At 42.3% G+C, this 24,894-nt stretch overlaps 1 protein-coding gene across 3 annotated transcripts; it reads right to left on the bottom strand.

The window, feature by feature from the left end:
* Positions 1–2,700: 2,700 nt before the first annotated feature.
* GNG10 (G protein subunit gamma 10) lies at positions 2,701–23,762 on the bottom strand. 3 transcript variants are annotated; one of them, XM_054520445.2, is made up of 3 exons: positions 23,595–23,736; positions 18,406–18,537; positions 2,701–4,593 (listed from the first exon to the last, which is right to left on the bottom strand). In XM_054520445.2, exons 1-2 carry the CDS (start codon positions 23,673–23,675, stop codon positions 18,412–18,414), a joined length of 207 nt encoding a protein of 68 aa, XP_054376420.2. In that variant the 5' UTR covers positions 23,676–23,736; the 3' UTR covers positions 2,701–4,593; positions 18,406–18,411. The 3 variants fall into 3 exon arrangements, with proteins under 3 accessions (XP_054376420.2, XP_024107860.3, XP_024107861.3); XM_024252092.3 differs by lacking the exon at positions 2,701–4,593 and adding an exon at positions 15,095–16,048 and having other exon boundaries at positions 23,595–23,762; XM_024252093.3 differs by lacking the exon at positions 2,701–4,593 and adding an exon at positions 15,095–16,045 and having other exon boundaries at positions 23,595–23,743.
* Positions 23,763–24,894: the final 1,132 nt, after the last annotated feature.

Raw genomic sequence — 24,894 nt, 5'->3', positions numbered from 1 at the left:
TTATCATAGATTCCAGAAAGCACAGGAAAGGAAAACAGGAGATGGGGAGTTTAGAGAACTCTTTCTGAAACTTTGGCTGTATAGATGAGAGATGGGGTATTTGGCTAGAGGAAGAAGTCAAGACAGGGTAGTTTTAACATAGAAAAATCTCACAGTGTTTGTAAATGGATGGGAAAATTCCAGTAGAGGAGCAAATGCTAATGGAGACAGAGAGAGATTTGCTGGACACAAGTCCCTGGGAAGGTGAAAAGAGATGGGATATAGTGCAGAAAAGGAGGGAGTGGTCTTGACTAGGTCCATAGAGAGTTGATCCACAGACATAAGAAGGACCATTGAGATTATGGGCAGAGATACAGGCAGATGTCGTGGGAGATTATGGCCATTCTCCTCTGATTGCTTCCATTTTTTTCCTCTTTTGTTTTCTTTGATCAGAAAAGCAGAACCACTGAGAGTTATAGAATAAAGAGTTTATTATAAGGATTAGGCCTTCTACAAATGTGGGAACTGGTTTAAAAGTTATGTAAGACAGTTGTCTTTGCATCTGGTGTTGGGCATGAAGTCACTTCACGTCAGCCAAGCTCATTGTCAGGAGAGTTGGAAGCAAAATGGGGAAGATAAACTGGAACTTGCCAGGACAAACTAGAGTCACTTTCAACCTCAGTGATATGAAAGCGAGGAAGCTGAAAGTGAAGAAGGAGAAGGTATTGGAGATTTGAGAAGAAATAAATCATGAAACAGTCATCTAGGAGAGTGAGAGAGTGAAGGGAATGGGGAACTATAGGGTATGTTTGCCAGAAAATATAAAGATCCTCTTAAATTAGTGATCATGACTCTAAAGTGAGAGAATTAAGTAGGTCACAAATGGAGGAGGGGTGCCCAGTAGAAAGGAGGAAAACAAAGACAGAGAATTGCATTTAAAGGGCTGCAGTGCAGGTGCGGTGGCTCACGCCTGTAATCCCAGCACTTTGGGAGGCCGAGGGGGGCGGATCACGAGGTCAGGAGATCGAGACCATCCTGGCTAACACGGTGAAACCCTGTCTCTACTAAAAATACAAAAAATTAGCCAGGCGTGGTGGCGGACGCCTGTAGTCCCAGCTACTCGGGAGGCTGAGGCAGGAGAATGGCGTGAACCGGGGGAGGCGGAGCTTGCAGTGAGCCGAGATCCCGCCACTGCACTACAGCCTGGACGGCAGAGTGAGACTCCATCTCAAACAAACAAACAAACAAACAAAAAAGGGCTGTGGCTTAGTCAAGACTGTGTAAGGAAGCAAAAGTGAGAGTGGGGCAAGGGAGTTGACAAAGTATGCAAGGCAGTGACCATAATAATGATAATGTTATAATGTTAACATTGTAAATGGGACACAAAGTACATTTTATCATAAATTGAGCTGTGCATATAACCCCTATATAGAGCTTTCTCTAAACCGTGTTCAAAACTCTGAGGCTAAACCTGAAGTCCACATGGGGTCTCCCTTCCTTCCTCCCCTCAACAATGGCCTTCCCTTTGACATTTAAATGTACTTAAGCTTCTGAAGGAAGCTTTTCTAGACTTCATATCCTCTCCAACTACTCCTGCTCTGTTCTCTTTCACAGCTGAACTTCCCAAGATGATATATATCAGAAGTCTTTAGACTGAGGTACACCTACCGTTAGGGCATATTACAAAGACATTTCAAGGAGTGAGTACATAGGCACCAACAGTTTTAAAAGAGTAAATTTCCAGTGCTTCAATTTCCACAGGTACTCTTTCCCAAGCCAGAGAGCGCACCTGAGACCTACACATCACAATGGTTCTTTTTTTCTATCCTCCACTTTTACAATTGTCCTTCCACTTTGTGAAATAAATATATATCTGTCACCCATCCTGAATCTTACTAAGCCGAGACCTAAGATCTAAATACTACCAGAGCAATAAATAAAGGAATAATTTGAAATATTGGGATCAGCAAAATCTCCTTTAAACCACCATAACATCCCATTCATCTCACTAAGAGATGCATTTCCGTTACATTTACTTTTTAAAATTTAAATAAATTTTCTTTTTCTTTTCTTTCTTTTTTTTTTTGAGATAGAGTTTTGCTCTGTCACCCAGGCTGGAGTACAGTGGCGTGATCTCGGCTCACTGCAAACTCCGCCTCCTGGGTTCAAGCAATTCTCGTGTCACAGCCTCCCAAGTAGCTGGGACTACAGGCGCAAGCCACCATGCCCGGCTGATTTTTTGTATTTTTAGTAGAGACAGGGTTCCACCATATTGGTCAGGCTGGTCTCGAACTCCTGACCTCAGGTGATCCAACTGCCTCGGCCTCCCAAAGTGCTGGGATTACAGGCGTGAGCCACCGTGCCCAGCCAAAATTTAAATAATCTCTCAATTTTAGAATAGATTAACAGAAAAGTTATAAAAATAGTATAAAGAGTTCCCAAATATAAAACACCAAATTTCTCCTATTATTAATATCTTACATTATTATTACTATGGTACATTGGTCACAACTAATGAACCAATATTGATACATTATTATTAACTAAACACCATCCTTTATTCAGAACTCATTAGTTTTTCTTTAATGTCCTATTTATGTTATAGGATCTCATGTAGGATATATCCTTATATAGGATATATATACCCTCATGTAGGATATATCATTAGATTTAGTCATCATATCTCCTTGAGCTCCTCTTAGCTGTGACAGTTTCTCAAACTTGCCTTTTTTTTTTATGACCTTGAAGTTTTAAGGAATACTGGTCAGGTATTTTATAGAATATTGCTCAATTTGGATTTGTCTGATGTTTTCCTCGTGATTAGACTTGGGTTACGTGCTTTGAGGAGGAAAACTACATAACGAGTTAAAGTTTCATTCTCAATACATCATATCAAAGGTACATATTATCAACATGACTTATCACTGATTATGTTAAATTTCATCACCTAGATAAGGTACCATTTGCCAGGTTTCCCATTAAAAAGTTACTCCCTACCCTTTTCCATATTGTACTTTTTGGAAATAAGTTGCTAAGTGTAGTCCACACTTAAGGGGTAGGGATTTATGTTCCACCTCCTTGAGGAAAGAGTATCTACATAAATTATTTGGAAGCTTTCTATACAGGAGATTTATCTCTTCTCCCCCAATTTATTTACTTATTCAATTATTTATTTATATAGTACTTACTCATAGATATTTATGTATACTAAGGGCTTGCTATGGTTTGAACATGATCCCCAATAGGCAAGTGTTAAGAACTTAATTCCCAATGCAACGGTTTTGAGAGGAAGGATCTTTAAGAGCTTATTAGGCTCTGCCCTCATGAATGGATTAAAGGTATTATTGCAGGAGTTAGTTAGTACCATAGGAGTGAGTTCCTGATAAAAAGGATGAATTGAGCCCCCTTTCTCTATTGCCCTATTGCACTCTCTTGCCCTTCTGTCTCTTCCATGGGATGACACAGCAAGAGGGTCCTTGCCAGATGCTCGTGCCATGCTTTCGGACTTCCCAGCCTCCAGAACAGTGAGCCAAATAAATTTCTCTTCATTATAAATTACCTAGTCTGTAGTATTCTGTTATACCACATAAAATGGACTAAGACAGGTTTATAATCCAATATGACATTTTAAAAGTATTATTAGCCAGGAGTGGTGGCTCATGTCTTTAATCCCAGAACTTTGGGAGGGCGAGGAAGGTGAATCACTTATGGTCAGGGGTTCCAGACCAGCCTGGCCAACATGGTAAAACTGTATCTCTATTAAAAATACAAAAATTAGCCGGGTGTGGTGGCATACCCCTGTAATCCCAGCTACTTGGGAGGCTGAGACATGACAATCTCTTGAACCCAGGAGGCAGAGGTTGTAGTGAGCCAAGATCATGCCATTGAACTCCAGCCTGGGCAACAGAGTGAGACTCTGCCTCAAAAAAAACAAATATATATATATATATATATATAGTTCAAATTATTCCAGGTTTAGCCACTGGGAGCTCTTTCAGTTTGCTCCTATGTTCCTTAGATAAATCCCCACCATTTTGGTTTTTGACCACTTCTTTACTTTCTCACATTACAAGATATCAAGACTCATCTAGTATATTCATTGCCCCAGCTCTAGGATCAGTCATTTCTCCAAGGAGCTCTAGTACCCTTTATTGGAGAATGGTATTAGCAACCAAAATCTGGGCACTGGATATGCTCATTGCTACTGGAGTGTCCTTGCTCCAAGGCCCTCTAAGCAAACAGAGCTAGAAATAGATGTGTTATAGTTATCTCTGTATATACATATATCTACAAGTTTATCTATCCATCAGTATCTATATTAAGATAAACATGAGTTCAGCCGGGCGCAGTGGCTCACACCTGTAATCCCAGCACTTTCAGAGGCCAAGGCGGGTGGGTCACGAAGTCAGGAGATCAAGTCCATCCTGGCCAACATAGTGAAACTCCGTCTCTATTAAAATACAAAAAAATTAGCTGGGCGTGATGGCATGTGCCTGTAATGCCAGCTACTTAGGAGGCTGAGGCAGAAGAACCGCTTGAACCAGGGAGTTGGAGGTTGCAGTGAGCTGAGATCGCGCCATAGCACTCCAGCCTGGTGACAGAGCGAGGCTCCATCTAAAAAAAAAAAAAAAAAAAGAAAAAAGAAAAGAAAGAAAAAAGAAAGATAAACATGAGTTCATTCTTATGTTTGTATTCTAATCCAGTACCACATGGTTCATTATAGCTTCCCTGCTTGCTTATCTGTAAACCCACACCCTACTCCAACAGGGAGACACTTAACTCCCACCATCCTCTATCCATTTACTTTTTTGTTCAATCCCAATATACATCTATGGTAGGTTCAGATTTGTTAACCCATACCCCATGAGAAACAACTTCACCAACTAGTGTACAATGCTTATGAACAATCCATTTGTCTTCAGTTCCAGTCATTTCCAAAGTCAGCCCCTCCTTTCTCTACCTTCTTAGTTAAGTAATGTCATGCATTTGTAATATGTATTTTCTTTTTATATTTAATTATCAAAATTTGTAATATATTTATGTGGTTTTGAATATTTGTACTTAAATTAATTGAATTAGTAATTAAGAAAAATGATTTAACTTAGTCTTAAGGTCACAAGAATATTTTTTAATTATTTCAATTTATATCCTATTACAGAGAAGTATGATAGGTTGATCATAAAAGGCTTTCAAGCATAAACATTACATTAGGATTTGCATCAATCTGGGTTCAACCAAGAGAGAAACTGCATGGTAATTTAAATAGGGGAAATTTAATATAAAAAAATTTTAAGCTGTGAATGAGAACTCTAAGGGTACCCTAAAGTTGAGGGAGAGCCCAAAAGAAAGACAAACCTGGTCACCTATTTGAAGACCTCTTTGAAGAAGGTGTGGTTGTAGCCCACTGGACAACAAAGAAATTTTATTTTATTTGGGGCCAGAATTGGTCCATAATTGCTGGGAAAACAAGAACAACCCTTTGGGGCATTGGCAAGCCAAGGCTGGTAGGCAGGATAAGGCCTGGAGCACACAATGTTCATGACAGGAGGGCTGTGGAGAAAAAACCTTTTGCACACAGGAGAGCCAGAATTGATGGAGGTGGGGGACATGGAGAGAGTTGCGGCACCACTGTGGGCATTGCTGAAACCAGGAGATAAACAGATTGCCCTCTATCAAAACCTAACACACTTCTATGTATAGCTTGGGCTTAGAAAGCTCTGGGCTTTGGTGCAGAGCAGAGGTCAGTTGGCTGGCTTACTAAATGGCCATCACTGCAGGGCCCCGGCAAGTACGCATGAGGCACTGAGGAGAGGATATGAGGAGCAGCAGCCTGGGCTAAGACTCAGAGCCACATTGTCTGAGGCTCCCAGCTATAGCACTACTGCCTTCATGAAGAGCTAGAAAAAGCTGCACTTTGCCTAGCATTGGCGAAAACCATATGAGACCCAGGAAGACATACCCATTCCTTCCTCCTGGAATATCTCTCTAACACCTCCTATGAACAAATCAGCATTATGCCAATTGGCAAAGAAAAGATATTTAAAGGATCCCGATCCATTTTCACAAAAACAATGAAGTATGACTTTGGAGATGAGAGGCAATAAAAGGGTAATTGAGACAGGATTAAATTTTGTGGAGAAATTAAATTGGAAGTATGATTTTAGAGAAGAAAAAAGAATCATGTAAAATTTCTGACTAAAGGAGAGTATGGTTTGTATATTATTTAAATGGATGATGGTAGGTTTCAAATGATGATGGTATTTGTATTCCATTGAATATATTTAAAAGAAGAATGAAATAATTTCATGTTAAAATGCTAGAATTTTAATAAAATTATATAAGTTATAAACTTATGATGATATATATAAACTTATGATGATATATATTATATATATTTAAACTTATGATAAACATTTAGATGCCAACTGTAAAATGGAGGTACACAGGGTTGACATTATTTCATTTAGGTTGCATATAAGCAAAAATGTTTGAAGACCACAAGTATAATCCACCTTTATTTCCTGACTTCTGAAATTATCACCCTATCACCACCATAATTAACCTCTACCTTCTTAGATCCAAAGGACATTCAGACATCACCTTAATTGACCTCTCTTCAGCATTTGATACTATTAATCACTTCTTCCTTTTTGAAACAAGCTTAACTTGACTTAACACCGCCTGTCCTACTTTCCTCTTTCTACTACACTTTCACCGTCATGCATGCTTACTACAGGAATACATTCTCAGAAATGCATCATTAGGCGATTTCATCATTGTGTGGACATGATAGAGCGTAATTCACAAACCTAGGTGGGGTAGCCCACTACACACCTAAGCTATATGGTATAACTTATTGCTTGTAGGCTACAAACCTGTACAGTACATTACTGCACTGAATATTGTAGGCAATTGAAACACAATGGTAAGTATTTGTGTGTCTAAACATAAAAGGATACAGTAAACATACAGTATAAAATACTGCATACAGTGTAAGAATACAGCACAAAATACAACATCCGCATAGGGTTCTAATGGGAATTGCTGGCCCTTCAATTCATTGCTGGTGATAGTGATGCTCACCTCTGAGGTCTTTTGAGGGGATTTACTCCAAGTCCCCTAAGCCCAGCCCAAGTCTGTAGGCCTCACCAAACATCAGCTGTCTCTTCCAATTGTGGATGGGCATAAGATATTCCTTCCCTTGCCACTGAGACTCAGAAGATAACTGGGGAAAAATACCAGAATGTCCCATTTCCTTGCCTCTCACAATAGGAGACTCCTTATCTACCCCCAATAATTAGGCCTGCCCTAAAACGAGGGATCCAACAATTTTAATAAGTAGAGTAGCCTGGGTTGAGGGGGGTGAAGAGTGCAAACTATAGTAATCCAAAATGAGGGCTGAGAAAAAAATGGCATGTATTGAGGCAATTATTGGACTTATTCCTAATTCAAACATAATACCCATAAAGAAAGGGATCAACGTGGGGGTCCATTTTGGATCCATGATCTATATTAAATGGCAAAAAAAGAGAAAGTGTATTTGCAGAATTACCTGGTAATACTAAGGGACCTGCAAAATGAGAAGGTTAAAAAAAAATGTGCATTACATCCTGTAACAATCTAGAATTAAAGGAGCTGTGAGGGGAAGCTTATGCTACTTCTATGGGATGGAATACCACTGTTACGGGATTCCAAACCATCCTGTTGATAGAAGGTATTTTGGAACTGTTTGATTTTATAGGCAAATACCATCCCTCAATCAGTTAGGGTAAACTTAACATGATATATGGAATTGTTTTGTTTCCACAGAGGATTTATGGTGATATTCCAGTCACAATCTTTTTTAAAAAATCTTATTTAGAAATGCTGAGACTAGCTTTTTCTAGGTAAATAACTAGATAAATAAAAATTAAAGGAACTTTTAACAAATATCTGTTTGATACAGGACAATAATCCAAACAAATTTTGAACAAAAAGCTTTAGACAGCAATTTTTGGAAGGGGCAGAAAGAATGCAGTACACCTTACTGAAGAATAGTAGTCATGGCCAGATGTGGTGGCTCATGCCTGTAATCCCAGCACTTTGGAAGGCTGAGGCATGCAGATCACTTGAGGTCAGGAGTTCGAGACCAGCCTGGCCAACATGGTGAAACCTCATCTCTACTAAAAATAAAAAAGTTAGCCAAGAGTAGTGGTGCACACCTGTAATCCCAGCTACTCAGGAGGCTGAGGCAGAAGGATCATTTGGACCTGCGAGGTGGAGGTTGGGGTGAGGCGAGATCATGCCACTGCATTCCAGCCTGGGTGACAGAGTAAGACTCCATCTCAAAAAAATAATAATGGTAGTCATTATCAGTCCCACTTGCTTCTCATCAAAGAGAAAAACCATCTCTATGGCAGTTTCTGCGCATCTCAGCTCCCATGTGAAGATTTTTGCAATGATTTCTCAGAACATCTTAAACTGACCACCATCTATCTACACCCAAAGTGTCAATGTAACCAATCCACCATTCTTGTCTGCCCCTGCAACTAAATAGAAACATCTTAACTTAGTAATCAAAAAGCTAAATAAGGGATTCTGGTGTGATGACTTGAGCCTATTTAGTTTTAGCATAACTATGAAGAAAAATGAATTTAATATGAAGCAGTAGGAAATTAAAAACTAAGCCGTTTGATTTAGATGACAGTTGACTATCATCTGTGAAGCTGTAAATATCAACTATGTTGAACATGGGGAATATGGGGATATAAGACATGGTATATGGCCACGATGTCAACTCAACTTAGCTAAGCTGAAGCTACCACTTCTTTAATGTTATACGGTTGACCCTTGAACAACAAGGATTTGAACTACCAGGTCCACTCACAGGTGGATTTATTTCAGTAACATGTGAATAGAAAATACAGTATTTTGGCCAGGCGGGCTGGCTCACACTTGTAATCCCAGCACTTTGGGAGGCTGAGGCAGGCAGATCACCTGAGGTCAGGAGTTCAAGACCAGCCTGGCCAACATTGTGAAACCCTGTCTCTACTAAAAAATACAAAAATTAGCTGGGCATCATGGTGTGCACCTGTAATCCCAGCTACTCAAGAGGCTGAGGCAGGAGAATCGCTTGAACCCAGGAGGTGGAGCTTGCAGTGAGCCAAGATTGTGCCATTGCACTCCATCCTGGGCAACAAAGAGCAAAACTCTGTCAAAAAAAAAAAAAAAAAAGAAAGGAAGGAAGGAAGGGAGGAAGGAAGGAAGAAAATACAGTATTTGCAGGTTGCAAAACCTACTTATAGAGAGGGCCAACTTTTCATATACACAGGTTCTGCAGGGCCAGACTTGGTATGAGTGGATTTTTGTAAACTGGAGTGGGGTGGAGGGGCGCATCCTAAAACCAATCCCCCACATATATTAAGGGAAGACTGTACTTACTATATCATAGATATCTTTCTAGGTTGTATTTGTTACAGTAATACTAGGTGCTGTAACAGAAAAGCCCTGAAACCTCAGTGGCTTAACATTTGAGAAATTTATTTATTGATCATTTGAGATCACTTGCTTAGGGCAAGGAGAGTACTCCACTTTGCAGAGTCGCAGAGAGAGCCTGTCATCTTCAACATACGGTTGCCAGCCCACCCAGGGTATTTACTTCCAAACAGACAGCAAACAAGGGAAAAGCAAAAACATTCCACTGCCCAGAGGCACATGGCCACATCTAACTAGAAAAGAGGCTGCAAATTGTAATCTATCTAGCAGGGTGCCCAGAAGGAAAAAACAAATGGGATTTGGTGAAGAGCTAGAAAGTCTCTTCTCTACCGCACTCCACCATTCTGGTCCCCAAATAGCCATTTCATTCATCCTCTCACATGCAGAACACAATGAGTCCCACCTCAAAAGAGGAAAACCAAAGCTAGTCACTGCAGGCAGCTCAAAGACCAGGATTATGAGGTAATGCTCATTTTTCCCCATCGGGGCTAGATATGGCTCCTCAAAGTCTAGTGACCTAGGAACTTTTTGGTTATCTATTGTCATTTCCCCCACTCTCACATACCAATATTAAAAACACAATAGCAGAGCAGAGACTCAATGAACTTCGCTGTAGAAGGGGAAAGAATGAGAGACACACAGAAGTCAGCGGTCAGCATTCTGAAATCCAGCCATGCAGATGTGAAGGACCTCCTCTGGTAGGTCGTCATTTCACTCTCTGGAAGAAACCCTTATCCATGGTTTTCCATCCTCACCCCATCCTCAGCTCCTCCCTCTGGAAGTCCTCCCTTATCCATTATTCTCCTTGGACCCCTTAAGAGAGTGTCTTCCTTAGGGACTACAAAGCTTTCTCCACTTACGTTCTGAAATGTAAGTTTAAGGGCCTCAAGTTAAGTTTATTCGACTTCAACAGTTTTAGTGCCGTTTTCTCAAATCCCCTCAAAAATTTGATGGGTTCTGATCTATTTGTTTCCAGTGAGTTTCATGTACCAGTAACTACATCCAATGTTCTTGTATAGACATAATCCTCATCCTTAATTCTGTATTTATTTATTTTTCCTTCCTTGTACCATGCCTCTCCAAACCTGAATGACAGTTAAGTTGAAGCCATGAGGGTTAATCTGATCTCAGACTCCTCAATCTTGTTTCCTTCTGATTGGGATTTACAGAGATTTTGCCAAATTCCTCTCCCAAAGGGTTGTAGCACATTACACCCTAATAAGGTATAAAACTGCCCAGTCTCCTTCATCCTCACCAGCAATGGTACACAGCACAGTGGTTTAGGGTGTGGACTCTAGAGCTAGACTGCTCGACATTGGATACTAGTTCTATCATCCATTAACTGTTGGATTACGGACGATGTTCAACTCACCTGCGCCTCACTTTCCACATTTGTGCAAAGCAAATAAAGAAGATATTCTTATCCAAATGTAAAAAATAATTATGGGTGATGAAACTGAGACCCAGAGAATTTGATTTGTTCAAGGTCACACCAATAAGGAGTGAATGACCTAATACATATAAATACTTAGAACATGGCATGTAAGTTCTTAATGAATATGCACTTTTATTTTTTGTTTTCTAATTTGAGGGATTGAAAAATGATACACCTCATTATCACTGTCTTTACATTTCCCCTGCTTACTAGTGGAGTTATGTGCCCTTTTGTTTGGATTCTCTCCTCTGTGAATTGCTTCTTCATACCCTTTACTCATTTTTTTCTCATTATGCAATCAGAATATTCTGTATATTAGGGATATTAGCCCATTATCTCTCCTATACATGGCAGGTGTTTTCTCTGTAGTGCAGTTGTGCGATCTTGGCTCACTGCAACCTCTGCCTCCCAGGTTCAAACGATTCTCCTGCCTCAGCCTCCCGAGTAGCTGGGATTACAAGTGCACAACACCATACCTGGCTCTGTTTTGTTTTTGTTTGTTGGTTGTTTTTTTTTTTTTTTTTTTGCTCTGTAATGATTTTTACAAGAGTTTTTTTTTTTTTTAATTAAAAAAAAATAGAGACATGGTCTCACTATGTTGCCTAGGCTGGGATTATAGGCATAAGCCACCATGACCATCCCCTCCTCATGTTTTACACACACACACACACACACACACACACACACAATGATTAATGATTAATTAAGCAGAAATTTTATTTAGTAAGATTGACATTTTAATGAAATTGTCTTTTTTTGTTGGGTTTTTTTTTTTTTTTTTTTTTTGGTTTTTTCGAGACAGATTCTCACTTTGTTGCCCAGGCTGGAGTGCAGTTGCGTGAATACAGCTCACTGCAGCCTCAACCTCCTGGGCTCATTCGATTTTCCTGTCTCAGCCCCCCAAGTAGCTGGGACTACAGGTGCATACCACCACATCCAGCTAATTTTTGCACCTTTGTTGAGATGGGGTTTCGCCATCTTGCCCAGGCTGGTCTCAAACTCCTGATCTCAAGCAATTCACCCATCTCGGCCCCACAAAGTGCTAAGATTACAGGTGTGAGCCACAGCACCTGGCCAAAATTGTCTTAATATCCTAGAATTGCCATGTCCCTCCATTTATTTACACTCCATTTTATAACATCAATAAAATCTTTTTTATGGCCCTTGCACTTTTGTTAAGTTTATTCCCAAGTATTTTTATAGTTATATCATTAAAGTAGAAAGGGAATATAATTTCCATTTCCATTTTAAGCTAGCTATTGTCAGTATAGAAAACGTTATTTTTCTGTCTTTTTTATCCAGCTAGCCTCCCAAATTCTATTATAAATTCAAGTATTTCTTATACGACAATCTCACGAGTTTTCAAGGTGTACAATTATATAACCCATAAATACAGATAATTCTTCTAAAATGTTTACCTCATTTCATTTTTTCAGCTTACTGCATTAGCTAAGACTTCCAAAGCAATGCTGAATAATAGTGGTGATAAAAGGTATTCTTGTGTTGTTCCTGATATCCTGAATGTGTCAGCCTTTCACCATGTAGTATGATACTGGCTGTTGGTTTTGAAAAATTGTCTTTATCATCTTAGTAATTTCTTTCTACTCTCATTTCACGAATCCACTTAGTTTTTATTCAGAACAGCTTTTTTTTTTTTTTTGAGACAGGGTCTCTCACTGTGTTGCCAGGCTGGAGTGCAGTGGCGTGATCTCGGCTCACTGCAACCTCCGCCTCCCAGGTTCAAGCGATTCTCCTGCCCCAGACTCCTGAGTAGCTGGGACTACAGGGGCGTGCCACCACGCCCAGCTAATTTTTGAATTTTAATAGAAACGGGTTTCACCATGTTGGCCAGGATGGTCTCAATCTCCTGACCTCGTGATCTGCCTGCCTTGGCCTCCCAAAGTGCTGGGATTACAGGCGTAAGCCACTGTACCCAGCCCAGAACAGCTATTGAATTTTATCAGATGACTTTTTGGCATAGGTTCCCTTCTTTAAGTGATTCAAGTAATGAATTACATTGATAGATTTCCTTATGTTAAAGTAGTTTTATCCGGCTGTATTTTCTCTAACTACTGAATTTTATCAGTTTATATCTAGGACATTTGCACTATATTCATCTGTAAGTGAGATGCTTATAGTTTCATTGTGCTATCTTATCAAACATTTGCTGAAAGGGGAAAGTGGAATCAAAAAAGAATTTTGTTTTTCAATGAGGATTTATTCAGGACATAGGCATGGGCAAGGACTTCATGTCTAAAACACCAAAAGCAATGGCAACAGAAGCCAAAATTGACAAATGGGATCTAATTAAACTAAAGAGCTTCTGCACAGCAAAAGAAACCACCATCAGAGTGAACAGGCAACCTACAAAATGGGAGAAAATTTTCGCAACCTACTCATCTGACAAAGGACTAATATCAAGAATCTACAATGAACTCAAACAAATTTACAAGAAAAAAACAACCCCATCAAAAAGTGGGCGAAGGATATGAACAGACACTTCTCAAAAGAAGACATTTATGCAGCCAAAAAACACACGAAAAAATGCTCACCATCACTGGCCATCAGAGAAACGCAAATCAAAACCACAATGAGATACCATCTCACACCAGTTAGAATGGCGATCATTAAAAAGTCAGGAAACAACAGGTTCTGGAGAGGATGTGGAGAAATAGGAACACTTTTACACTGTTGGTGGGACTGTAAACTAGTTCAACCCTTGTGGAAGTCAGTGTGGCGATTCCTCAAGGATCTAGAACTAGAAATACCATTTGACCCAGCCATCCCATTACTGGGTATATACCCAAAGGACTATAAATCATGCTGCTATAAAGACACATGCACACGTCATGTTTATTGCGGCACTATTCACAATAGCAAAGACTTGGAACCAACCCAAATGTCCAACAATGATAGACTGGATTAAGAAAATGTGGCACATATACACCATGGAATACTATGCAGCCATAAAAAATGATGAGTTCATGTCCTTTGTAGGGACATGGATGAAATTGGAAATCATCATTCTCAGTAAACTATCGCAAGAACAAAAAACCAAACACCACATATTCTCACTCATAGATGGGAATTGAACAATGAGAACACATGGACACAGGAAGGGGAACATCACAGTCTGGGGACTGTTGTGGGGTGGGGGGAGGGGGGAGGGATAGCATTAAGAGATATACCTAATGCTAAATGACGAGTTAATGGGTGCAGCACACCAGCATGGCACATGTATACATATGTAACTAACCTGCAGATTGTGCACATGTACCCTAAAACTTAAAGTATAATAATAATAATAAATAAAATAAAATAAAATAATAAATAAAAAATGCTATTGTTGTTAAGACAGAATGGAACATGCTAAATTGTAATAGAAAGGGTCCACTGGAAGCCAGGCGCAGTGGCTTACGCCTATAATCCCGGAACTTTGGGAGGCTGAGGTGGGTGGATGGCTTGAGCTCAGGAGTTCAAGACCAGCCTGGCAACATGGCGAAATCCCATCTCTACAAAAAATACAAACATTAGTCGGGTGTGATAGTTCACGCCTGTAGTCCCAACTACTTGGGGGGCAGAGGTGGGAAGAACACTTGAACCTAGGAGATTGAGGCTGCAGTGAGCCGAGATAGCGCCACTGCACTCCAGCCTGGGTGACAAAGTGAGACCCTGTCTCAAAAAAAGAAAAGGAAAGAAAAGAGAAGAGAAAAGAAAAGAAAAGAAAAGAAAGCGTCCAGCAGAGAACTTGAAGATGAAGGAGAAAGGATCACTGGTAGTGTGCAATTTCAGAGAAGGTGAAACAGATCCAGAGAACAAATAGGTTATAAAAGGGATGCCTGAATTATGACTGAATGGAAGGGATTCCAATCACCAGATCTAGAAGTTTAGTAGCTAAAAGTTAAGGGAGTTCCCATCTAATGACTTCTATTTTCTCTATTGTAACACTACTTACACTCACAGATATTTTTGTTTATTTATGAGTTTATATATAGCTATTTCAGAGAACAAATGTTGCCATTAATAGAGATATTTTCTTCATGTTATACAGTTATCTATTTTTCAGGACATTTGCAAAATTCTACAAAGACTTAAAAACAACAATTTCACTCTCTCATTTCCAGCACTCAATCTCACAGGCAAACAGAAATCCATGAGTTCTTAATACAAAATCAGACACAAAATACTGCTGTCATAGAAAAATGATTAATTAAGCAGAAATTTTATTTCCAAGCTCTTCAAAGACTGTTACAAACACGAATAATGTATCCTTCTAAAAAAGTGTCCCAAATTAAATCAAAGGCACATCATCAAAGTGAAACACTTGTGAAGTTAAGAATTCTTTTAGGTTGTAATATTTTCATGTTAGTTTTTAATCATTTACAATGTTCTGTGGGTCACATTTTAAATATTTTTAAGCATATGAAATTCTGTATTTCTTTAAGTACAGCCACAACTACAAAGTAGAGGAACGTAAGAATACAAAGATCAAATCTGCTTCATTTATATACATGATGGGGCAGCCTAATGCACATCATAACATTAACTTTTCCAAAGAAGTTTGCTAAGAATCTGCTCCCATAATTAGTGTTAAAAATAAAACAATCTTCCCATTTAGAAAAATCAAGACATCAGTTGATTAATAAAGCCTATTCTTCCTCCCAGCAATTTGTACTTTCTGGTCTTCATTTAGGAATTGTAAATTCATGAGAAAAGAACATATTTTTTATGGCATAAATGTCTTCCAGGAACAACAGTTTATAAGTATTCAGTTGTTTAAATAAACAAAACTGTTTTCCTTCCTAAAATGTAAACATCCAGTAAATGAAACATACATGATATTCCAGGTATAGAAATCTTAGTAACTCACTTGTGAAAGAGGTGCATTTTGGTATGTTTGGTGGTAAGGTTTTTGTTTATCTTATGTATAAAAGTACTTGCACAAAAAAACAAGCTATTACTATTTAAAACTCTATTCCTTCACCCAGTTTCCTCACTCAAGTAGAAACTCATGAATATCTGTGATTTTGGCTATAGGACCAGGCCACAGGAAAGGGCTGAAATATCTCTAAAAGTTAGGGAAAAGTGTTTTCTTGAGACTTGAAGGCAGTCATTCATCACTTTGTGCTTGAAGGCATTCCTCAGTGAACTTCTCTCCTACTGGAAAAAGAGTTTGTTTGGTTTTCACTTTAGTAAGATTTATTTATAAAATTAACTAGTCATCATTTCATAGGGTACTTTAGTATTCACGAAATAGCAACAGGTGAGCCAGGCGCGGTGGCTCATGACTGTAATCCCAACACTTTGGGAGGCCAAGCTGGGCAGATCACCTGATATCAGGAGTTCAAGACCAGCCTGACCAACATGGAGAAACCCTGTCTCTACTAAAAATACAAAAAAATTAGCCGGGCACGGTGGCAGGCACCTATAATCCCAGCTACTACGGAGGCTAAGGCAGGAGAATCGCTTGAACCTGGGAGGCAGAGGTTGTGGTGAGCTGAGATCGCACCACTGTGCTGCAGCCTGGACAACAAGAGCGAAACTCTGTCTCAAACAAACAAACAAACAAACAAATGAAAGTAACAGGTGAATACAAAAGACATCTAAACCACACCACTGAATGAGCAGCACCCATGAAAGTGCTTTGTAAGGCTGGGCGCAGTGGCTCATGACTGTAATCCCAGCACTTTGGGAGGCCGAGGCAGGCAGGTCACCTGAGGTCAGGAGTTTGAGAACAGCCTGAGCAATATGGTGAAATCTCATCTCTGCTAAACATACAAAAATTAGCCAGGCATGGTGCTGCACACCTGCCGTCCCACCTACTCGGGAGGCTGAGGCAGGAGAATTGCTTGAACCCGGGAGGTGGAAGTTGCAGTGAGCCAAGATCGTGCCACTGCACTCCAGCATGGGTGACAGAGCGAGACTCCATCTCAATTTAAAAAAGGGAAGGAAGGAAAGAAGGAGGGAAGAGGAGGGAAGAGGAGGGGAGGGGAGGGGAGGGGAGTGGAGGGGAGGGGAGGGGAGGGGAGGGAAGAAGGAAGCTTTGTAAAAAGAAAAATGCTATGCCAACATAAGACTATTATCTTAACACCATAAATATGAACATTTTCCATTAAAAAGTACAATAAGATTTGATAGGTTGCTTCCTTCTTTTAAATGTGAACAATTTCCTTTTGCTACTTGTGAAGACGGACCTGAGATAATTACTTACTGTATAAATACCCCTTAGAATACATCATTTGAAATATGTTGGTCCCAAAAGACTCTAATAATTCATGCCCTTGTCCTCTTAAAAAAACATTGTGTCACACCTGTAATCCCAGCACTTTGGGAGGCCAAGGCAGGCAGATCACGAGGTCAGGAGTTTGAGACCAGCCAGTTCAAGACCAGCCTAGCCAACATGGTGAAACCCCATTTCTACTAAAAGTACAAAAAAATTTGACGAGCCTGGTGGCATGCGCCTGTAATTTCAGCTACTCAGGTGGCTGAGGCAGGAGAATTGCTTGAACCCAGGAGACAGAGGATGCAGTGAGCCAAGGTCGCACCACCGCACTCCAGCCTGGGCGACAGAGCAAGATGTCTCGGGGGTGAGGGGGGAAACACATTGTGAAAATGACCCCAATACAAAGCATTCGAACCAAAGAAATTTCTAATACGCTACCAGAGAGGTGTTTTCATTTATCAATTTTTAAAGCTCTTTTAACCCCACTCACACTTTTTCCCAGTAGCTACATTTCTTTCTCCATTAAAACAGAGACATATTCTGAAAACCATTAGGAAAGAAATTACAGCAGGTGGCAGGAACACATCTCCCACTCTGGGGAGTCCTTAGTCCCAAGAGTAGCAAGTCAGTTGATAGCACTAAGTAGCAAATCCCAACCCTAGGATGCTATAAGGACAGAGAGGGTGGGCTTAAGGTCAAGAAATTACTGGCCAGGTGTGGTGGCTCACGCCTGTAATCCCAGCACTTTAGGAGGCCGAGGCGGGTGGATCACCTGAGGTCAGGAGTTCGAGACCAGCCTGACCAATATGGTGAAACCCCATCTCTACTAAAAATACAAACATTAGCCGGGCGTGGTGGCATGCACCTGTAGTCCCAGCTACTCAGGAGACTGAGACAAGAGAATTGCTTGAACCTGGGAGATGGAGGTTGCAGTGAGCCAAGATCACGCCACTGTACTCCAGCCTGGGTGACAGAGTGAGACTGTCTCAAAAAAAAGAAAAGAAAAAGAAAGAAAGAAATTACTACCAGCCAACTCAAAGAGCTCAAGTACAGAAGGATGTTGGCATCTCATGACTTAGTGCCAAAGAAACTTCAGACTGTCCTAATTAGATGTATTCTACAGGCAAGGTAACTATGCACTAGAATCACCCTTCAGGGAAAGTTGTACATTTTGCTAGCTGTTATTTTAATTTCCCCAAGAATAGGAGACATTCAAAACTCAGTTGCTCAAGTCCTTTGGGAAGCCCTGTGATAATGCTACGGGCCCAAGACATCATGGTGTATCATTACTCACGAGTCTTCAGAGTAAAGCACAGGATCTGGGCTCCCGGAAGGGGTTACTTCCAGCTGGAACACCCACCAGCAGGGCATCCTTGCAGGCATTCTGCATACAGTACTGTTGAAGCTCTGCAGCTGCCTGAGAGACCTGAAACAAAGCGACAGCAACATGGCACACTGCTCACAGCCAAGCCATCCGGCAGTCAAGGATATTCTGAAAATGATCATTCAACTTGGTAAATATCAACTTTTTGTGACCTCCAAAAGTCTCTTTCTGCTGAAAGTTCTAATAATTGAACTACAAAGAGAAAAGGTTACAATTTCCATGAACTTCAATTTAGATATTTTTTGGTTTAGTTGCTTATTCAACAAAGGCAAGAAAAAGCTGTATCTTTGATCCATTTAGAAATCTAGTTTTGAGACTGAATGGGTAAAGAAATAGCTCATTCTAGCATTCCCTTTACAAATTTTCACTTATATAAAACATGCATCGATATATCCAAGTTTGCCAAATGAGCAAATTGTCTTAATGTTTACAAGTCTGAAGCCTTATTCAGTCTGCTCCAAACAAGTGATAAAATTCTTCCGCCTTGCTTTTGAGGCGGTATAGCTTATTGTTTAGGAGTATAGCCTCTGGAACCAGACTGCGTGGACTCAAATTCAGCTCTGCCACTACCTATATAACCTTGGGCAAGTTACTCAACATCTCAGTAGCTGTTTCCTCATCTGAGAAATTATTAGAAATAGTAACCCACCTCTCTGGGTTGCTGTAACAATTAAGTGAGTTCACACACATAAAACCATTAGAATAGCGCTAACATATAGCAATACATTTGTGGTAGACTGCAAACGTGATCACAATAGTTTGCAGCTCCTTCCACCAAGAGGTAGAGTCTATTGACGCACCCCTTGAATCTGGGCTGACTGTGGCCGGGCGCAGTGGCTCACACCTGTAATCCCAGCACTTTGGGAGCCCGAGCGGGGGCGGATCACGAGGTCAGGAGTTCGACACCAGCCTGACCAACATGGTGAAACCCTGTCTCTACTAAAAAAAAAACAAAAAACAAAAAAAAAACAAAAATTAACCGGGTGTGGTGGCGTGCACCTGTAATCCCAGCTACTCAGGAGGCTGAGGCAGGAGAATCGCTTGAACCCAGGAGTCAGAGGTTTCAGTGAGCCGAGATCACATCATTGCACTCCAGGCTGGGTGACAAGAGCAAAACTCCGTCTCAAAAAAACAAAAAAAGAAAAGAATCTGGGCTGACTTTGACCAGTAGAATGTGGTAGAAATAAAGGGCAAGTTCCAAGCTAGTCCTCAAGAGTCTCTGCACCTACCTCTCTTGGTGCAGGTGGAACTGTAAGACAACCATCTGAAGGAGCCCAAGATAGCCTCCTGGAGGTCTTGTAGAGAAGAACCGGTAAGCTACAACCAGCACCTGCCTATCAACCCGCAGACACGTGAGTGAGGGCCATTCTCAATCACCCAGACACCAGCCAACACCAGTTAACATTCTATCTGACTGCAGATGTATGGGAGAGCCCAGAAGATCCGCAGAACTGTACACCTGAACCTAGCTCAAATTGTCCATCTAAGAACTGTGAGTATAAATGTTTGAAGCCACTTAATTTTGGGGTGGTTTGTCAGGCAGCAAAAACTAACTGATACAATATCATTATCCCTTTTCTTATCTTCCATTGGATGCATATTTCTACTTGGAGGTTTTCCTCATTGTACTTTTTTTTTTTTTTGCATTAAAAGGTGTTTTGAATAAAATTCACCCATATTGTACAAAAATGGTTCCAATTGCTGTTCAGGTATTACTACTAGTTTGTGTTAATTTTCCAAGCCTCCAAATAACTGGAAAATTAACTGTTTATGTCACAATTGCTACCAAGTTTCTGGACAGCTCTAGGAATTTAGGTTGCATTAATGTAATGACAGTTTACTCTGTATTATATGAATATAAAACCATAATATAATATTACCAGGCTAATGCTAAAGTTTGCTTTTTCTCTCAATAGAAGCTCTGACATTTTCATGTGAATTATAATTGGAATTAATGGTTATATATACCAGTTATTAATTCAAAAGAAATCGAGAATCAATTATGCTCAGGCTTACTATCTTTGCATTGGGGTAGCAGGTAAACTCCACACATGGTAGGTGGAAGGACACTGTCTCCAGGACCCCTGGAGAAATGAGACTAACTGAACTCTAGTCTCAAGAACACGGTCAAAAAGTTAAGGTAAGGGGATATGCAGAGAAAATAAGAAAAGAGTAAACGTGATCAGCATCTCTCTAACACTAGCAAGGGAGAGAGGCTCTGGGCTGGGAGACTATAAGCCCAAATACTTGCAAACTGTCCCCTGCCACTGGAGGTGGGAGAACCTCCACCCAGGTTACCTGACTTTCCTTGGTTTGAGCCCATGTTTACCCAGCAACTTCTGTGAGGCTCCTCTAAAGGAGGAGTTCTTGGAAGGATACCAAGCATTCCTATAGCTGGGAAGGGATGTCCTCTATTATATGCTAGAAAATTGGTGTCTTGGTTTATTTTTCAGATAGCAAGTCTGTCAAAGAGAAGACACCTCTGGCTATGCTAAGCATATCCAACACTGAATGAGGATGTGAGGTAGACCAGACCCTGGAATGTTGTGACTCTCTAAGGTATTGTCTGAGAGAAGCCCTGCCAAGTACCCCAGATCATACTTCTATGAGCACGCCTCTTAAATAGGCTTATTATCCTATTAGTAAATAAGCTTACTGTGAGCTTGGGCAATTCACCTGACTTATATGGCTCTCAGTTTCATCATCATTTTTAAAACGCAGACAAGCATATCTTTCCGGCCAGGTGCCGTGGCTCACGCCTGTAATCCCAGCACTTTGGGAGCTTGAGGCGGGAGGATCACCTGAGGTCAGGAGATCGAGACCAGCCTGGCCAATATGGTGAAACTCCATCTCTACTAAAAATACAAAAAAAAAAAAAAAAAAAAAAAATTAGCGGATGTGGTGGCAGGTGCCTGTAATTCCAGCTACTCGGGAGGCTGAGGCAGGAGAATTGCTTGAACCTGGGAGGCAGAGGTTGCAGTGAGCTGAGATCATGCCATTGCACTCCAACCTGGGCAACAAGAGTGAAACTCCATCTCAAAAAAAAAGAACATCTTTCCTCTTTCTTAGCTACTTGGTGGGTAGGCAGGCATCTGACTGGCTCACAGTTTTCCTTTCCACCTCATGTCCCCACATTGTCTTTGTGAATTTCCAACAACCTCGTTTCAGTTCCCTGACTTCCTCCCCTCAAACAGCCTTCTCAATGCAAACAGATATAGTTACAACACCTGTAACTGCTCCACTTCTGAAATTTTACACCCCAGTATCCTACTCTCTGATCACAATCTCTCCTTCCCATCCAGGGTGCTGCCTCCTTTATTCTTCCTTTGTTCTGCTCTGACCTCACCAAGATCACCAGGCATCACCTCCTCCCCTCTGTCTCACCTATCACCAGGAGGCTGGCTGCATTCCTTCTCTATCCATCTAGGCTCAGCCTCTTTCTGGCCAGACCTTCACACACCTTGCCCTCCGGCCCCACCTCCACCTTTCTGGCATACCTCCCCTGCTAACTCACTCCTCTTTCAACTACCGTTCACCTTCAGCACTCACATTCCAGGATGGTCAAAGATTGCTGCAGGAAAAGAAAATCACAAATATGACCAGCAGTCTCCCTTCTCACAGCAGCGGGGTCTTCAGTCACAGCGCATCTACGTGCCTGCTCAAGGGCCACTCCCTTAGTCCCCTTTCCTCTGCCTTAGAAGAAAACATGGCCTCCTATTTCACAAAGAAAAGTGTCACCATACAAATTTAGCCCATATCTAGAAACTTAACTTTACATACACCCTTACCTTCTTTCTTCCTGTCTCAGAAGCTGTGCCACCAATCCCCCGCTCCCCGTAGCCCTGTCTCCTCTACTAGCAATTGGCTTCCATTTGTTTCTTCCCTGGAACCTAAAAATATAATTTGTTCCTTCCTCTCAACCCTAAAACATGGCTTTTCATTTCCTAAGTTAAAAAAAAACGTTATTTCCTCTTTAAAACTAGATTTCTTTAAAAAGAAAAAAGTCTGCCTACCCTATGACAGTCCAGATTCTGCTTTTACTAACACATAAGCCACCAGACCTCTGCATTCCACAGCTCTCTCCCTTTACCCTGTTTATAATCTTCACTCCACTTAGTACGTGAAACGATGCTATGTATCCGTTAAGTTGCTGTTTACCTTCCCCTCCAGAGCCACCCTATTCCCTGTAGCGGTGCCAGGCACACAGCAAAGGCGCCACTGAGGCACAGGGACTACCATGGGTGTGTTCCTTCTTACAGACCTTCGGCAAATAATGCTGCACTCGTTGCTAAACACAGCTCTACAACAGATGCCTTTTAGCCAACTGACTAAACGCTGGACATGTTGACTGAGCCCCCAGTTTTTGGAAATCCCTACTTCCTTGCTCGGAAACCTTGCTGTCTCTTACTTTCTCTTCTCTCGGCCAACGGCCATCGGTGTGGCTGGTCCCCGGGGTCCCAGGCTCTGAGCTCTGCTCTTCATAGAAGAGGCTTTTTCGCCCCCATGCACTTGAATGACCTCTTTCAGCCCTGGGCGCTGAGCTTCAGGCCATGAGGACAAATACCTACGGATGGCTCCCCGGACTCCCCAGGTCCGCAACCGAACTCATCATTTCCCCAAACCCGCTCCCCCTCCTCTCTATCTCGGCGGGTGGCAGCGCCGTCCACCCAGTCACGACGACAGAAACCCGAGCATCCTGGCTCTCCTCCCTCTCGCTCTCATCCTACCAATCCATCACCAATTCGCGGCCCTGCGGTGGCCTCCCCAGCCCTGGGTCTACCCTCCCGGCCCGCGCGTCGCCAGCATCCTGTGCGCCCTCCGAGGAACTGACCACGGCCGCCTCCTGCAGTGGGTACACCCCCAGGGACCGGGTCCGACCACGACCGCGGGGCCCCCCAGGCGCGGCCTCCTCCCGTCAGGCCCGGGCCCCCGGCTTGCCCGGCGCGCTCCCTCACCGCGGACCCCGCCGCCCCCCGCGCCCCGCCGAGGCCTCGCCGCCGCCACCGAGTCCCCCGCTGGCGCCCGGTCCGGGCCGCCGGCCTCCTCTTCTCACGCCCGGCGGGCGGAAGGACCGGAGCGTGGGTACCCGGGGCCCGCACCTTGATCCTCTCCACGCCAGCCTCCAACTTGAGCTGCTCCACCAAGCGCTGCAGGGCGCTCGCGCTGGCCCCGGAGGACATGGCGGCTGCGCCGGGCTCCGAGGGCTGCTGGGCCCGGCCGGGCGGGGAGGAGCCGCCAGCCCCGAGCGCGGGTGCCGCCCCGGGGCGGGGAAGCAGCTGCGCCCGCCCCGCCGCCCCAGCCCACCCGGCGCGGAGCCACTTGCCAGAGACAGCGGGGACCCCAGCGAGCTGGCAGTGCTCTCCCGCTCCTCAGCGACTGAAACCTGGGTGGCACCTGCAGCTGGGCCTGGAACCGAGGCGGGGACCCGGAGAGCGGGGCGTCCTCCAGCGAAGCTGGCGCCCCTAGGATGAGCAGGAATCGCGAGGGCGTGGGACGCGAGGATGGAGTGGGCGGCAGCAAACACGCACCCCTGAAAAATGAGAACTGGAACCAAGGTGTGACATGAGTTGGAGAGATAAGGAGCCTTGCCAGACAGTATCCCCGGGGAACCGAGGACAGTTCATAGGATTTTCATAGGACAGTTCATGAGGCAGCAACAGGTTTCTAAATGACCCTGTTACTGTTTCATGGAGATCCTACCAGTTGATTTGGTGGAGTGAGTATGGTAAATTGGATAAAATCCCAGACCCTGACATCTTTGTGAAACATACAGAATAAAGTTAAATTCAGCGTTTCTCACTCTCATCTCACCATTTAACTGTCATCATTGTTTCTATTCTGCTTTTTTTTTTTTTTTTTTTTTGAGACAGGGTCTTGCTCTGTCACCCGGGGTGGAGTGCAGTGGCGTGATCACAGCTCCTTGTAGCCTCCACCTCCTGGGCTCAGGTGATCCTCCTGCCTCAGCCTCCTGAGTAGCTGGGACTACAGACACACACCACCACGCCCGGCTAATTTTTGTATTTTTAGTAGAGACGGGGTTTCACGATGTTGGCCAGGCTGGTGTTGAACTCCTGGGCTCAGGTGATCCTCCCACCTCAGCCTCCCAAAGTGCTGGCATTATAGGCCTACTGCATTTTTTTAATAAGTGTTTTACAAAACTGGGATCATTACTATATTTAAAATTTTTGTGTTGCTTTTTTCCATGTATCATTAATACGTCATTATTCTTGTACATCATTGTATTTGTCAGAACTCACTTAAACTGAACATTGCAAAAGGTAATATATTGGCTTGTGTAACTGAAAAGTCCAGGGACTTTAAACTAGTGAATTCAATTACCCAAATAATAATTTTGGGGCTCTCATCCTCCTTGTTTTGACTCTGCTTTTTCTGAGATTA

Source organism: Pongo abelii, chromosome 13 (assembly GCF_028885655.2).
Source record: "Pongo abelii isolate AG06213 chromosome 13, NHGRI_mPonAbe1-v2.0_pri, whole genome shotgun sequence".
NCBI lineage: Eukaryota > Metazoa > Chordata > Mammalia > Primates > Hominidae > Pongo > Pongo abelii.
This window is presented reverse-complemented; position numbering and strand designations above follow the sequence as displayed.